General features: G+C 42.8%; 1 protein-coding gene across 1 annotated transcript in view; it reads right to left on the bottom strand.

The window, feature by feature from the left end:
- runx3 (RUNX family transcription factor 3) overlaps positions 1–7,207 on the bottom strand; it is a 47,324-nt gene extending 40,117 nt beyond the window's left edge. The window contains exons 1-2 of the mRNA XM_068338516.1: positions 7,031–7,207; positions 6,589–6,699 (exon numbers count right to left, since the gene is read on the bottom strand). Coding sequence (XP_068194617.1) covers positions 6,589–6,646 — 58 coding nt within the window. The 5' untranslated portion in view covers positions 6,647–6,699; positions 7,031–7,207. The remainder of the gene's footprint in view (positions 1–6,588; positions 6,700–7,030) is intronic.
- Positions 7,208–17,936: the final 10,729 nt, after the last annotated feature.

The raw sequence follows: 17,936 nt of genomic DNA, 5'->3' as shown, positions 1-17,936 counted from the left end.
AAAACCGGATCCACATTTTCTGTGTGGGAATATCTAAGAGGAGAAACTCGGCCCTGTCTGAACAAGAGCAGCTACAGCACTCAGTAGTCACTTCCATATTTTTAAGACAAGAGACAGAGTTATGAAAGTCAAGAAGAGTTCTCTGATATTTTTTTAGTGAAGTCCTCTGCTGTGTTGTCATCATTGTCTGGGTTACTGCGCTGGACTCAGGCTGTGGGAGACCATGTGTTTGTCATGACCAGCTATTACAGTGAGGTCAGACAGCATTTAGAGTGGGAAAAAACTCACCGTCATCATGTTGACATGTGTCTGACTCAGCACGAGTGAACATTCAGGTGGTGTGTCTGCGTGTGTGTGTGTGTGTGTGTGTGTGTGTGTGTGTGTGTGTGTGTGTGTGTGTGTGTGTGTGTGTGTGTGTGTGTGTGTGTGTGTGTGTGTGTGTGTGTGTGTGTGGGCGTGTGCACGTCGTTCAGTTCCCTGTGCGTCCTGTGCTCGTGACGGCGACGTCTCGGACCATGAGGACAGACCGCCCAACAGACTTGACTTCACAGCACCGGATCTATGGAGAAGAGGTGGAGGGACCACTTCTGCTACACAGCTTGAGGGGGGAATCCCTGCCATGATATTTTCTATCGAGCCGACACAAAAGTTAACAGCTGCAGAGAAAGTGCAGCTCACTAAAGTTTAACTAAGGGCAAAAATGATGCTGGAGGAATTGGTACTGTGTAAAGGCTGCTAAGAGGTACATTTGTTGTTAATGAAATTAGCAACAAATTAATTCAGTGTTAATGAAATGTGATCGCATTATAGCAGCAAACATTTATTCATTCATTTTCTCAACCCGCTTCAACCGCTTGCGCAGGTCGCATGGAGTTGGAGCCTATTTCTCAGAGCGGGAGCGACGCCAGTGCACCGTGGACACAGACACAGTCCTATGGTCAATTTGGGACCGGCCAATTAATCTGAAGCGAATGTTTTTGGATGTGGGAGGGAGTCGGAGAACCCGGAGAGAACCCACGCAGATTCGCAGGTTCGAGTCCCCCACAGTGCGGGACTCGAATCCGGAACCGAAATGCTGTGCTGCTACAGCGCTACCCACTGCGCCACAGTGCCTAGCAGCAAACAAATAATTGTTAATTAATTTGTTATAGCTGTTATTTAAATTTAAGACAAAAATAGAAATTGCAGCAGTCATCTGCTTTCGTTTCGTTTTTTGCAGTGATTATTTGAAAAAAACAAAAACAATAAATGATGCCTCTAATGCTCTCATTTAAAACTGATTTCCTCATTTCACTTGAAATAAATGGTCACACTAAATGCTCAGATTTTCACCCTTCCTCCTGTCCAAAAACACAATTAGGTGGCCCATTACTGATCCAGTGAGCATAGTCCGTTATTTGTGCCCCCCAAAGACTAAGCTGAAAGAAAACTACAATCCCATTTCACAAAAATCAATTCCCTGTGGTTAAAATTATGTTTTAGGGCAGGGAAGAAGTAACCTAAAAACATGTTTTATTGTAGCAATGGTAATTAACTGTATGTAAACAAGTCAAGAAAAAATCTGGGAAAATAGAGGCAAATAGAGAATCTGAAAACATTTCATAGCCTGCAGCATCTCACATCCTATCATTATCTGCATTTTTCCTCCACCGTAATTAAGTTTTTTCTTTATTGCTTATGGGAAGAGGGATAGGCTATAAGGATGTTTTGAGCATGATTAAAGTTGCACATAATGATGTGAAGATTCAGTCTGAGATGATTTTTTTGTCTGTGAAAAACATTCCTTTTGATCCTTTGATGGTGACAGAATGAGTTTCTCTGGGCTTCAGATCTTTGCTAAACTTTCACACATGATAAAATAAAGCTCTCTGCTCCTCCTGTGTTCCATCTCATGAGAAAAAATCCTTGCTTTCTGCTGATATGTTTTGGAACATGTGGCATCTCCATAAGTTCAAGTCATTTTATGTGCTGCCAACCAGACCCATGCCCGGCCATTAAAGTAATTTGTGGGTTAGAATGCAACTGTAATGTTAAAAACAAAAGTGCACAGCAATGGACGTTGTGCTTAGTCACAGGGAGGCTCTGCTTTTGGTGCTGCAGCAGAGAGGATGTTGTTGCTGCTCAGTGATACAGGGAGGGGTCTCAACCCAACGTCCTCTTCATCTCAGTCAAACTCAGGTCATGGATCTCAGTCTGAGCCCAAAACTCAGGAACAAACAAAATCTGGTGGTTTACTCAGGTTTTATTTCTATTTTTCATCTTATTGAAAGCAAATCTCAGATAAACTCAAATTTAGGTTAGTAATGAATAAATTAGCTTACAGTAATACTAGTGTTTTTTTTACAGAACCAACCATAGCATGTAATAAGCTGTGGGCTGCCCTGTGGTTTGGGGCGTAGGTTTAGGACAAAATTAAGAAACAGAAAATTGAGTGAGAGGCTTTTCCTTAACTTAGACTTCCACCATGCAGGACGAATGAGATCATGTATATAATATAAAGTATAATAACAGTGATGTGGATGTGATCATTTTAACTTAAGGGTTTATATGAAATATTATCAGCTCGTAAGTGAAGCAAATTAACCATAAAAGAAATGAGTCATAGCAGGGGGAGAGCCTCATCCGGAATGGGCATTACTTTTTAAAAATTAAGCAAAAGAATTTGACTTTGGGATCATTTCCACCTCGTTACCCATTTACACAAACATTTTCAAAGTCTGCATATTTTCCCGTCTACACGACGTTTGTTCCAGTTTTAGTTCCTCTGCTTCCTTGTTGAAAGAAACCAGTGGAGACATTACGAATTCCTTTCATGTAACTTTCATCAAATCAGGGCATTTTTGCCCTTCATGCCGTTATTTTCAACCACCACTCTTTAATTATCATGTAAGACTATAATACGTAATTGCTCCGTTTTTGGTCCATCTGACGGTGACCTCAGTGAATGTGTTTAGCATCCCTTCACTGGAGTGGCCAGTTACCATCAGCCAAGGCGAAGATTCTTCCTGCTTGCTGGTCTCTTATTTGCTCCTCACTGGTCTCTGCTCCAACTTTTACTTTTCAATACAATTACACCCCTCCCAATCAGAAAAACCTTTACAGAATAAATTCATATTATCAGATTGGTTGAAAAGAATCTGGCTCCTGTGGTCGGTTGCCGACCACCAGAAAATTGTATTTACTACAACACTTAGCGTGACTTTAACCTTGACCCATGCTACACTGAGCGCAGTGGTTTGAGACAAAAAGCGCACAAAGGCGGAGGAAGGTTTGGGATTAGTCAACCACATAATCAGCGCACTCCTCCGCACACTCTACCTGGAAGCCATCTTGCTGGGTTCCCCTGAAAGTGTTCCTCATAAAGTCGTGTTGACAGATGGTGAAAATGGCGAGACGGACCAAAAAGTAAATAAGTACCTCCAAAAACATTCACAGCCCTAATCAAGTCCAGAGCCTTCTTTCTATGCAATATGCCTTCAGAGTTTCATAAATACATATTATATTCAGTTAAATTGAAGACAGGATTTTGCTACTCTGTGGCTGTCATGAGTTTTTGATTATTTGCTTTCACTTCGGAATATTGGAACTCTTAATATCTTGTTACAGATTTCAGTTTGCTCAGCCCAGTCTTTGTGTTTTGGCGTCACTCGGGGGCCTCATTCAGCAGGACTTTGAACCAGCTCCAATCACGCATATTAATTTAAGAGAGGAGAAAAAAATCTTCACCCTTTGACATTTTTATTAATAAACTCAGCTGAGGTCAGCCATGTGTTCAGTCAGATTTATAGCCGTAGCTACTGTATATCACCCATTTTATTTGTCAGTGGAGATTTATCTGCTGCGAATGAGAATTTTGATGCATTTTAAGTGTCTTTTTCTCACATGGTTATATGCGACTCTCAGGCTTCTCCCTCCCCGACACTTGGAGAACAAACCAGACCACCTCCCAGAATCCTCCAAAATAACCCTGCTACAACTGCGGTGAGGCATGGCGCATTTCTCACACACAAGCTCTCACTTCCATTCATGCAATGCAATAAGCCAAACATATAAAACCATTCCCACTCTAATAAACTAGGGGCCTTTTCTCTGCCACAAAGGGAGCTGGCTCCCAAGAGCGTAACACTCTAAAAAGTGCACCCCTGTATAAAACAGCCTGCAGGGAACTCGGTAGCCTTTCCAAGCAGAGGGAAATGTGGTAACAGAAACTGAGTCAAGGGTACAAGCCACCACACAGGCACAGTGGCAGCTGCTATAAACCAGGTGCCCCACCTGATGCAAACAGTCAAAACGTCAGGATCGGAAAACTCAATAAAGATTATACAATTCTGCCCAGCGTTGTTTTTTCCTTTTTCTCAAAAAAAAAAAAGTGTGAAAGTGCTGTGAGGGTTAGCAGGTGTAGCCTCATTGTGGTTATTATCAGTGAACTGCGAGTCTGCATCAGATTAGCACCTCTCCTTCCCCAGAACGTACAGTCAGACTGACAGTCATCACTGATGAAGAACTGGACAACGTGAGAGTGAATGTTGCTGTGTTTTGTCTGTTCTCTTTGTGACTTGGTATATCACATGTTTTACATGTCTTCATGTGTGTGTATGTGTGTGTGCCTCCTGAACTCCGGCGCAGCCCTGAGGTTTCTGAGGTGAGGCGGCTTCTCGCTTCTCACGCGATGTGCATCTGATGTAGCACATCACATGCTAACGTGTGTGTCTCTGCACTGTGAGATAAAATGTGATATCAGTATAATAACGATACAGCAGAAAGGTTACTGTGTGATGATGATTGTCATGAAGGCGGTGTCTTTTTATTTTTGTCAATAAAAGACGATTACCATAGATTAGCACCATCCCCTCCAAAAAGAGAAATAAATGGTAAAATATTATTTTGGGGACTTCATAAATAATTTTTAGGAGATTCAAGATAAATAAATGAATGCCAAGTCAAAGCAGTGAATATGATATCCCTTCTCTGTCAAGATTAATGTAGCGTTTTACAGTCTCCTTGATTTTCTGAAACCAATCCTCTTCATTTCAGTTTGATTTGAGTCTAAAAAAGTGAACTTGCCAAATTGCTTTGCCTGGGTAACGCGAGTTGTTAAACTAACCACGAGGGTATTTTGCTTACATGAGGTAGTCCTGATTTGAAATGCTTTCAGATTGAACTGGGGGATTTAATGACTGTTCTCCTTTGTTCTCTCCCAGTTTGGTTTCAGTCTCCTGACAGACAGAATTGTAAAAGGATATTGCATATTCGCTAATGATTTCCAATGGATGATTACAGCTTTAAACACTTGTTTCTATTCTCAGTGTTGACCTGCTGTCTCACATCCTGTCTCGCTGCCGTGGTGGGACTCAAAATCAAAATCAGACACAAAAAGCACACTCGAAAGTACTTTAAATGGCATTAAAAGTCTTATGGATGGCATGCTGGAAGCCTGGAGCCAGTGACACTCTGAATTGTAAACAGTGAGGAGATAAAGGGATGCAGATCCAGTGCTGGCGGTTATGAGGAGTTAAATCGAGAAAGGCCGGATCCTTGTCAGGAGGAAACTATAAATGCCTTGGTGTCTGTAGAAACTGTGAGAACACTGGAACATCATCATCTGTCACTGCGGTTCCACTGAAGATATCAGAGGATCATTCTAATGTGAGACACACATGTACTGAGTGTTTGTGTTTGGGCCTGTGTCTGACTATGTGTGAGTGTACAGTATGTGTGAGGCTCCAGAGATTTTAAGATATACTCTGCAAACAATTAAGAGCTGGTAGTGCTTCTCCTGCGGCTGTCTCGAATTAACACGGCAACAAGGCCTTAATTGGGAGGGAGATTTTGTTTTCTTCTGCTGCTTTTGGTGCCGGTCTCAGTGTTTATGTGATAGACAATGGGAAGAACTCCGTCCCACCATCCTACTGGCAGCCTCTATATCAAAACTGTGTTTTGCACTCAGCAAGTCCTCCAGTTAAAATCAGGTAAAAGTTTCATCAACTACTCCACAATTGACAGCCTCATTATTTGTGAATAGAAGCTGCCTGATTGGAATTTCCATGGCAACAAATGGCTCCTCCATTGTGAGGCCAGTGTTTAGTGTTGCCAAGTATAGTGCACTCACCTCACCACACAGACCAAAAGTACCTCCTGGAAGTAAAGTAAGAGAGCCTAATATGTTTTCTTCTCTTTGCTCTTTTATTGTATTGCTATGTTCCAGTAAAGGGCCCAGTCACATGGAGCCTCTGAGCTCGTATTCTCACAGTGGGAGCGCCGAGTTTCACTTGATAATGAATGTCTGTGGTGAGAATCCCATTATGGAGCTATTCCATCAAGCCTACACAGGAGCGGTGAGGAAAGGCATTTGAGGGCCATATCAGTCAACTAGATGAGGGCTACTGTGTCGATCAGACCCTCCCTCAGCACGCGTCTCAGAGAGATTAACGTGTCCAAACCCCACAAGAAGCAGCCAGCTCTTACCTCCAAATGCACTCATTTTGGTGTTTTATTGTCGAAATGAACATGTTGACCAGGCTGCACATTCAAAACAGTTGGACAGAGGATGAGTGGAGGGGGGGCACAAAGGGGAGGATCAGCACTCACCTCTGAGTAGATTGCTGCTGTAGTTGGAGAAGGAGTCAAAGATGCTGTTGGATGCCATGACAGAGGAGCCAGAATGAGAGGAAGCCCTCGCTGCAGTCGCTTTCCGTTGACCTTGGGGAGCGAAAAACAAGGACTGAATCCCAGCAATGAAAGGCAAGCAGGAATAGAGAGAATGAAGGAGAGCAAAGAAGATAAAACTCCTGAAGCTCAGAGCCGGTTTGCAACCAAGAATCTTGGGTTAGTGACTACCACAGGAATCCCAAGCCACAAGCCTGCAGAGAGAGCGGCAGCATGTGTTTGCAACAGTACCAGGAGAGGTTCGAGCGAGGAGAGGGTCGGAGCGAGAAAGGAAAGAAGAAACAGAGAAAGAAGGCACTCAAGAAAGACGTAGAATAAGCAGTGGCAGAAGGATCTGTCCTTCCAGGTGTGGAGGTGAACTCACCAGGGTTGGAGATGAGAAGGGGCCCAAGAAATGGAGCCCGGGTGCTGGAAGTGGGTTGGTGGGGTGGGTTGGGTTTGTGGTCCTCTGTCACAGGGATGAGGGTCTGAGGTTAGCCAGCAAGCCGGATAGCGTGGTCTGCTTTCTCTTTGTATCCCACGATGGTGGCGGCCTGACTGGAGCTTCAGCGTCAGAAAGAGGCTAAAAGCCACAGTGTATCTGCATCCTCTTCGCCATCCTCCACACAGAGAGACACACACACTCCTCTCTGTGAGTGGTGGAGACCACGTCACATGTCACGTGAGGTCAGCGGGCCTCTCCCTCCCACCCTATCGCCCTCCTTCCCCTCCCTCCCTTTTTCTGCTATCATTTTTTGTATTTTTTCTGGTTTCTTTGCCTCATGTTGTTTTTTTTCCATGCTTCTATGTTGCGAACTCGCCATCCTTAATCTCACTTTTCAACGATCGTGAAAGATTTAGAAACATTGGAGTTTAGACCAAGTGGCGGCGCGGCGCAATTGCGGCTCGTTGAGCTTCGTAGAGAGCGATGAAACCACACTGGAAGCATTAAAATACATTAGGCCAAACACAAGAAAGAGAAAAGACAAGAGCGAATGGGATGAAGAGGAGACAGCAAAGTGTCAGTCTTGCTGCTGAACACTGAGTGCTGCTCTCGATTGTGTGCACGCATGTCCTGTGCTAGTTTCATGTGTGTCTGACTCACAGCACATCTGTGTTTGTAAGAACCAGTGGTTTTTGGGACTGCAAAACCTCCACCCTCACTTACCACTTGATAGTATCACAACGATGCCAGTTGCTTGTCTCGGCCTCGGGGGCCCCTCCTCTCTTCTCCCCCTGTTTCAGGTCATATTTACAGGTTACAGCCATTTTTAGATTAAATTTTAACTCAACCTTTAAGTAAACATCTCCTTCCTCCTTCATGTTTATTTCAGTACATTTTCACTTGGCAGTGGGTTTTTTTTAAAAAAAGCACTTTTATGATAACTTTGATTATTGTTTCTTTTTCTTTTTTTAAAAAAAAGCAACAGTTTTAGCAGAGCCTTTGTAGTACAAATGAAAAAAGAAACTTGAGCATCTGTGGCCAAGTGTCTGTTCAACCCTTTTAAAGTGCAAACAGATTTAACCTGAATGTGGGTTTCTTGTCTTTGCTGGGTTGGTTCCGTACGTGAAACAGCCGTGTGACATGTGATTGATAATGGTGTTACTTTGTTTCTTGCAATAATATTTATCTGAGCTTTCTGGCATTTTAAGAAAAAACAGGAAATGAATCATATGTATTTGGATTCCTACAGAACTGAACCGAGGAGCAGAGGGATTAATTTAATGTCCAGAGGCTGTTTATTGTGGTGCTGTTAACCTGATGATTTTGCAGCGCTACATGAGTGCGTGTTTATTTCCGCCTGGTTGTGTGAGTGCACAAATCACTGGCATTTGCAAGCCTGTGGTATCTGCACTTCCTCTACTTTCTTCTGCGTCTCGGTGACACACTGACCATGTCTGGCCATGGGACAGCAGATCCAAACCGCCGTCTGGTCACTCATGTGATGCTGCTGCTTTCCCTGCAGACCTGTGTGAGTTGTGTGTTCTCCTGTGTGTCTGTTTCACACTGCTTTGTGTATGAATGTCGGCCCACGGTGCCCTCGGCTAATTACCGGACCAAACTGCCACATGGACCACAGCATGTGTATATACAGTACCATGTTCTAAGTGTGTGTGTGTGTGTGTGTGTGTGTGTGTGTGTGTGTGTGTGTGTGTGAGTGTGTGTGTGTGTGTGTGTGTGTGTGTGTGTGTGTGTGAGAGAGACAGAGAGAGAGAGAGAGAGAGAGAGAACTTAGCCGCTCTTCCTGGTAGCCCGCACTGCCCTGTAAATGAGCAGTTGCTGTTGAGTTAGGCGGCAGCGCGGGTTAAATGACACAGCGTGTCGGCAAGTGTGGCCGAACACTGAGGCCACATCCACGGCAGCAGGGCTTTTATCAGTCCGTCCACACGGCCACGACAGGCCTCTGGCCTAACCTCACACACAGCGAGGCTTCCTCTTCTCACACCTCTGCTGCCTCCCAACATGGCCGGGGCCCGGCCTGCCAGCCCAGGGACATACTGCAGCGCTGTGTGTGTGTGTCAGCGAGGCCAACCGCTGTCGGGACATGCCGCCGAGCCGCGGTGCTGAATTATAGTTATGTTCCTTCAGCTGAAGATAAATAAGAAGAAATGTACAACTTAGTTTCTTTATTTTAATCTTCATTTGGAACAGAGGGTCTCTGCAGGGGTTGTGGTCTTTCGTGCACTCTGTGTTGACTGGTCTGTTTGTTCGACATGATGCTTGTAATAATTCTCACAGTTTTATTTTCAGATTTAGCTTCACCGTGTAATATATTTTTCTGCCAGCTGTTTTTACAAGGAGACTGTCTCAGACTATTTTCAGTTTCCTAACTTTTGTCCATTTGTGGTTGGAGATGTTGCCTCTGGATTTTCAATGAGGAATAGAGAAAAGCAAAACAAACATCATACCATCCCACGGCATTGTGCAAGAACAGGAATTGACTCTATTGTAGTTCAGCCCAAACTTGATATTTGAAGAAAGTGCTGGAGTCAAGGCCTTTTTCTCCGTCCTCGGTCCACACTGTGTTTTTTCTCTTTGTCTAGCTAAACATCTGCTTCATGTTTTGAAATGTATCTCATTGCTTTGCACTGCCCATGACCGTGAGGGGAAAATAGTCTGAAGATCATTGTGGCCGTTTTTCACTCAATTCTTTTTTCCCCTGCCCAGGCCTTGTTTATCAAGCCCCTGTATTTAAGCTTAATATAACTCCTGTTTTGCTGAGAAAACTGTGGTGGTTTAATCACTGTCAGTGGTCCTACGCCTCTTGGGTGTGGCTCACGAGGCAAAAAGGACCCAGTGCGGTTGTGCGTCCAGCTGCAAAGGGGCTTATTTTGTGGTCTAAAAATTGCAGGCTTCCCCATATGTTCCCTATAAACGTGGAATGCAGTGTGGGACTTGAGGAGGCTTTCATAATGAAGTGGCCGTCATTGCATCAAACACCATGATCCTGCTTGCCTGGAGGACAGGCCATGGGAGCCTGATGTTGGGCCGCACGGGTCCAGTGTCCCAGCCGCTCACTCACACCTCATACTGGCCATTCTCTTCAAATTATATTACGCGGCTCACTCGGCTGATGGATGCTCCTGTCCACGCTTGATATAGCATGCCATAAATCCTCTCATGATTTATCGCAGAGCATAGTTTTCCATCAAACTCATATTAATACAAGATGCCAAAGAGATTTTTTCGGGAAGTTTTCAAGTTGCCAGTATTTTCAGAAGAAACCCCAAAGAGGAAGTCTTTACAAGACTGCGGAAAAAACACAATTATAAAACTTGTATAAATTCTGACCTTGTCACAACATGAAGGAACTCTTGGAAATGTTATTCTAAAGTAGTTTCAGGTTTTTGGAAAGTTCTGTCGCCATGTCAGCCTCTACCTGTGTGTGTGTGTGTGTGTGTGTGTGTGTGTGTGTGTGTGTGTGTGTGTGTGTGTGTGTGTGTGCGTGCGTGTGTGCGTGTGTGTGTGTGTGTGCGCGTGCGCTGTATGTATCAGTTTTGTCGTGTCGTTCAGTTCCCTGTGCGTCCTGTGCTCGTGACGGCGACGTCTCGGACCATGTGTGTGTGAGTGCTTCTGTTGTCATTGTAAGTGAGGCACTCCCAGATTTGGTGGTTTTAGCTGCAGTATCACAGTTGGAAGTGATCACCGGGCCCATTATTTATTTATTGGCTCCAGCAGACATGGAGGCTTGTCTGTGGTAACCACAACACAAGAAGGAGTGTGTGCCGTGTCGTCATGCACTGAGTAGGTCTTATCACACACTTCCTCAGGAGCAACACATGTGCACAGTCACCTGTGGTCGGGAGCAGGACAACAGGAATATTGGGTCGTTGGTGCAAGGTGGGTATTTGAGGAGGAGGTTGAGGTTGTCAGCAGCATTGATCAGAGAGGAACTGTGTGACGTAGGCTCTTTGTTAGCTGCACAGCATGGTAACGACTGCCAGCTGGAGAACACAGCTTCAGTCCTTCAATGCAGTGTTGTTGCTCTGTGACCTGCTGCATGTGGTACACTTCATCCTCACACGTTCTACCAAAGTTTGTCCAGTTAGTCTGGAAGTCGGGCCAACATGCTCTCAGCACCTGGGGTTGAGTGTCTGCACTATTTAGCGCTTCTGAAGCACAGTACAAGATATTAACGGAGCAAATTTGTTGTCAATCTTTGTCATTACCGTATATGTATTAATTCAAGTATCCTGTGATAGACCAGCTGGTTCCAACAAAACCCATGACCCATATTTTGGATAAACAGCAGATGAGAGGATTACAACCATCTTGTCTTCAAGCAGATGAATGAATGAATGATTCAGGGTTCACACGAGGACCTGGTTCTTATCTGTGCATTGACATGATCCCTCCGATTCTGAGTGAGTCACGACTATGAGCCTTGAACTCATCGAACTGTTCAGTTCCATTCATTTTATCTGATTGCTGTTGCTTAAAATATTCACACAGGATTCACTGAGAGAAAATGTTAAATGAAACATAAAATGTGTGTGAGTGTGAATACGCACTCAATACAATTCTGCATGATTCTATTCAGTACATTTTAAGATATTACATTTATTCCAGGTAACTCTGATAGATAATGTGTTTGCATTTATTAAAATGACACAGCTCAAACTTGTTATTTATGTGTCTTCTGACCACTGTTTCAAATTTAATCTAGTGATTATTTTTGTAATATTCTGGGATCCACCTGTTTCTTTTGTCTGCTTTGTAGCTGTAACACACATATGTGATACTCTAGCTGCTTAGTGTGCTTCCTGTTCAGACACAACTGGAAAATCTAATCAGGAAGACGAGTGATAGAACAAACCAAACATTCCGCTGAACGCTGTTCAATTCATCATGTTTTGTATCACAGTGTTTGTCACATTTTTTTTGAACAACCTGCGGCAACCAGAGTGGTAAATTTACACTCAACTTTGAGGTACACACAGGCACCACATCATTGCTGCAGCACAGCTGAAGGGTGAAGCGCTGAAGCCTCACATAAAAGCACCCATAAACCCAAGACCTCAGTTACCCCAAATGCCCCAACACACACACAGCGTCACACCAGTCAGACCAGAATAGACTAGACCAGGGTCTTGCCACAAACCAAAGTGATCCCAGGGACCTCAGCACAGCGCCAGGATCTTCAGTGCTTACACAGGTGGAAAGTCGCAGCTTTGCAGCATCTTTGGTTCTTTTCAGCCATTCAAAGTCACTGCAGAAACAAATGCATATAATCCATGCAGCGGAGGGGTTTGCTTTCTGCGGGGTTTTATTTATGTATGTGTGTGCAGGTTTTTGTGTCTATATGTGTCCGCGTATGTATTTCCTGTGGTTCAGGCATGGTTTGGATGTGACAGACGAGCTTGTAGGCATGCTATTCTGTGCAGGGCAGGATGTTCCTCTACAGCAGACACCATGAGCATGTGAGCATGTGTGGCTTCACTGTTGCATGAAACACTTAAATGTTCAGTGTGCATGCAGGAGCCACACAGGAAAAAGTGACATGGAGGTTCACCTCTGCTGCAATTTAAGTGCTCAGTTGTCCAGTTACACCTTTTATTACATGTTTGTAGTGGTAAAAATTGCCACATTTAAAATGAATGAAACAATGTCAACACTGAAAGTACAGTTAAAAATATTTGCAGTCCTCCATTTTATGTTATACACTAATTTATACACTAATACAGATAAAAATATTATTGTATTACTCATTCAATGTATCAAAAATACTTTTTTATTTTAGCTAGTTTTTAAGTATACAGTACATATATGTAAATATGATGAATGTGATGATAGGATTCAGTGTTCAGAGCTTCAAACAACTTAAAAAGATAAGAGAAGATAAAATTCAACTTCATGTAGTTTATTCAGGAAGAAAAACAGACTCAATAAAAACAACAATGAAAATTAAATTCTGGGCGACACAATGGAGTATACCACTTTATACTCCATTGTTATACTATATAATCCTCCTTATGGACTGGTACAACCTTTGGATGATGTCATCCTGTGGAATGGCGGACAAGACATTTCTTCCCTTTTCATCAATCTGTAAGAAGGTAAAACCAGTTCATCTTGTGAGTTTAAAGGGAAGCTCCTGTTGTCCATCCCTCCCACTGCTGTCTGTTTGTTTTCAGCGGTGACCTGCTTTCAAATTGCAGCCACCATATTTCTATACCTGTTGGGTTTTAGGTGACCTAGAACGGGTGTGACAGTCCTTAAGAAATCCACAGCTATGTTCGCAGCATGTGTGTGTGTAATTGTAAATTTAGGCATATGTGCCTAAGCTCCTATTGCCTTTTGAAAGCCAGGAACATAATAGCGCACTCCATTTTTCTCTAAAATGTCAGTCTCACTTTCTTTTTCACCCCTCTCTCACACCGCCTCTCTTTCATTTGTCTCTCTCTCTCTGACAAATAGGAGCAGCGTCCATTAGGATGCTTTATGAGGTGATGGTGACACAGGGCGCTCTTGACGGCCCTAACTTTGCCTCAACCCCCCAAACTAACACACACACACACACACACACACACACACACACACACACACACACACACACACACACACACACACACACACACACACACACACACACACACACACACACACACACACACACACACACACACACACATACATACACTTTGAAGTTGTTCTTCTCTCTGCCATTCCGTTCATCCTCTGCTCTTTAATATCAGAGCTCATTGCTCTTTGTCATCCACTGCAATGCATGCATGGGTGTGTGTGTGTGTGTGTGTGTGTGTGTGTGTGTGTGTGTGTGTGTGTGTGTGTGTGTGTGTGTGTGTGTGTGTGTGTGTGTGTGTGTGTTTAGCTGAAACCCTCAGGTGTGGTGAGCCGATCTCACCAGTCAAGCACCAGATTCAGCAGACGCTCCACGTCTGATCTATGATCCTGGGCTGGCTTTTATCCTGAGGCAGACGTACAGTCTTTCCTTTGTGGGAGGGGAGTTAGGGTTGGGGGGTTACTGCTGCTAATGAAGGCCACTCAGGGTGGCCTCTCCCCCGGCCTCTAATGCATCCCAGGCCCCCCGGACTGGCTGGCAGGCTGGATGACTGGTGAGGCTCAAGGGTGTAGAACAACAGAGGTATAATACATAACCCCCCGCCCCCCGAAACCATGTATGCTATACACTGCCTGTCCTGTCAAAGAGCACATTGAGACCATCTCCAACGAATCTCCTGCCCACTCCTGAATTCAAGAGTTAAATTATTCACAGGAGCAAATGGAGATCAAGTGGGTCGGACAGCATTTTCACAGACCGGCCTTTAAGGTGTGGCAGATAAATACAACTAAATAAAATGAAACAATTAGCAGGAAAACTGTTTATTCTAAATATAATTATAAACATGAATCCAATATCTATGCAACTTTATTAGCAGCATCCTTGTAACTTCATGCCAAAGTTTGTTTTTTATTTGTTTTGCTAGCTTGGGAAGTTCAGTTTAGCGGTTATTTTCCAAAACAAAATATTGTTCAGAATCAGATAATAAAATTGAATAATGTTATGTATTCTTTCTGTACAGCATGGTACCAACTGACTAGTACCGGCCTGCTGCCAAGGGGTTGAGGACCACTGGTATAGAGTATTGTACCAGTCCAGTCTTCTGATTGGGTAGGAAGTGGAAGTCAAAGGGAATTTAGCTTCTCTCTAGGAGTAGAGAGGATCAGAAATTAGTTCATCAGAGGAACAGCCAAGGAGAGATGTTTTTTGAGACAAGTTTTTAGACAACAGACTTGAATGATTTGGATAGTCCATAGGTGAGTATATTTGGTAAAAGGTTGTTGAGGATAGAGCTACCAGGAAAGAGAGCAAGAGGAAGACCAAAGAGTAGGTGGATGGATGTAGTGAGGAAGACATGAGGGCAGTTGGTGTAGGAGAAGAGGATGCAGAGGATAGGCTGACATGCTGTGGTGACCCCCTAACGGGACAAGACGAATGGGAAAGAAGAAAGTCACTAAATCTAACTAGAGTCAGATACGACAAGCTCGACCTGAAGCAGACCCCGTCAGTCCACTGTTGTCCTGCTAGCAGAAACTAATAGCTTAACCTACTGTGTTCAACTAAAGTGATTTACACAATGTGTTGTGTAATGTATCTAATTTTAAAAAAGTTTTTTAAAAAAGCCCAGTGCTGTGTATAACTATATTATAGCTAGCGCAGTGACGTTTGTGTACACTAACAATCTCAAAACTTGAGACTTCAAAAACTCCTGGTTTTGAACATACTAACGATTGTGAGAATTGTCACTGGATTTGCTGTCAATTCATTTTAGAACTAACCTCATTCAATGAAAACAAACATTATTGAGTTGAAGTTGAAATATGAATGAAGATTTTTTTATTTGTTTTCAAAGTTGCTTTTTTTCAGTGAAAACATTGAGGAATATTTGCCATAGAAGGAAATAGTTACCTCTACTGGGGAGATGATATTTCCCCAACATTTCAATGTTTAGCTTAGTTGTTCTTGTCACCTGAACATAAACTACTTTATGAATGGATTTGCGATGGATGGAAAACTAAATCACATTTTGCAGCTTCATCTTTGAGAATTCTGCCATCAGTGAAACACCAGCGTCCAGCTGTTATTCGATATTTTACGTTATCCTCCCTCAGTAGAAAGTCAGACAAGACTGTCTTTTCACTTGCAAAAAAGGATCATTTTGGTAGAGATCATGTCGAATACATTAGTTATACCGAAGTAACAAAGTCTATCCATATATATATATATATATATATAATAACCTGTATTTAAATATAAATGTGTAAATTAAACATTGACTGGAACAGACCAAAGTGAATTAAGAAACATCTGAATATCTGTGCTGGTTGTGTAGTTCTAACACTTTAGGGTCTTTGAATTGTGCACTGAAATAAGTACAACCCAACAGCACCAGACATTCATAGCATTGAGTAACAGACAGTGAGTGATGTCTGTGGAGTGTGATGTCTGTGGAGTTTGATGTCTGTGGATTGGACCTACGTCCTCTGTGACATGTTGAACCACTATAAACAGTATGTCTGTACGCAGATTGCTTGCTAGCTTGTGTGTCTGTGTTTGTGTGTGTTGATGTCAATGTGTGCGTCTGATACGCACTTCTACAAGTTGGAGCATTATGCAAAATATCAACAATAACAAGGAAATGCTTGAAAATCTTTTTTTTTAACAGATGTAGAATTGAACATAAAGCAGTCTAAACAGATGATATTAAAAGTTCAAACAGATTGTTCAATAGTTTTGTGATGATTTTCTAAAAATGGTGGGACAGGAAGAAGGTTCTGGATTTGATTCCATTCTTTGTGGAGTTTGTATGTTGTATGTTGTCTGTGTGGCTTCCTCCCACTTTCAAAAACATACAGCTTAGGTGAACTAGTCACACCAAACAGTCCATAGGTGTGAGTGTGTGTGGTTGTTTGTCTCTCATGCAGCCCTGCGGTGAGCTGGCGTCTCATTGGGTGTGTACCCCACTTCCCAGATTGACTCCAGCAGACCTGTAAAGCAGATGATCTTTTACACTGATCGTTGAAATGTTTAAAGTAAAGCTCTGACTCATTCTAACTTCAAATGCTGGATCACTGTCTCTGAGGTCTCTGATATTGTATTTGATGGTTCATAATAGACCACAAATTGCTAACTGAGTCCTTCACAGATGTGAAAGTTGCCAAAGGTCAGCCACACCATCACATCTGCTGGTTTTTTTTAAGTCGTAGCAGTCAGGAGTCGATCTCATGATGCTGTTTCCAGAGAAGTCATCCTTGATCACTTTGAAAAGTCTTAAATGACGTTTGTAGAGACAGAGATGAACTGTGTTTGCAGACTGGTCGTTCCAGGGAACAAATGCTTGATAGACTCACATTGGTTTCAATTTACCATAGTTGTGTCTGGGGGATCCATGGTTGCTGGCTTTTTCTGTCCTTTCCATCGTTCACAGAGATTGACAATTTTTAAAAAATATTTCTGAATAACTGCATATTGAGAAACAGCGCACACAAATTTTCACAAGTGGTCAACCATCTTTGGTAGTAATTGATCCTCCTTTACATACTCAGCTGTGATCACCTCACCTGTTACTGAACCTCTGTACCTGCTGAATGACCCAATAGAGTGTTTTGAGCTTCTTCCAGATGTGTTGCTATTATAAAATACAATATAAGAACAAAATAGCACAAACCCATGGATAATTTTTTACAAAGCTCAATAAAACATCATGAGTTGTTATATTCCATGTCTAGTTGGTCAGGACAATAATGGTTCCTCCAGTGGGAGGCTAAGCAATGAGGTTGTTTTAAGTATGTTGGGACATTTGCTATGTTGGAAATGAAATAGCTTGAATTGTTCGATACATTATATAAGATGCTAGCTTGAAACTGTGGAAATTCCACAATAAAACAGTAATATCAGACTTCATACCAAACATTGGAAAACAAATGTATTAGTATTGTAAACCAGGCACACCCAATGTAGTCAAAAAATCAAAACGCGGTGACGTAACGACTTTGTGTTGGCAAATCATGGATTGTGCTAGGTGGGCATTGCCAAGCTGTAGATGAATGTTAGCAGGCTAACTGGAGAAAGAAAGCTAAATAATTGTGAGATCGGGAAAGGAGCTAACGTTAACTCTTAGATGCATTTGTGGGGTCAGGCATGACCCCATCGGTTGTTGTTCTTCAGGTGGTTCAAAATAAAAGCTTGTAATATAGTCATATTCCAGGTGTTCCTCATAAAATATGTCTGTGACATGAGGCTGTTTTCATTTTTAGAACGTAATGAATA

The sequence above is a fragment of the Antennarius striatus genome, chromosome 17, assembly GCF_040054535.1.
Source record: "Antennarius striatus isolate MH-2024 chromosome 17, ASM4005453v1, whole genome shotgun sequence".
Lineage (NCBI taxonomy): Eukaryota > Metazoa > Chordata > Actinopteri > Lophiiformes > Antennariidae > Antennarius > Antennarius striatus.
This window is presented reverse-complemented; position numbering and strand designations above follow the sequence as displayed.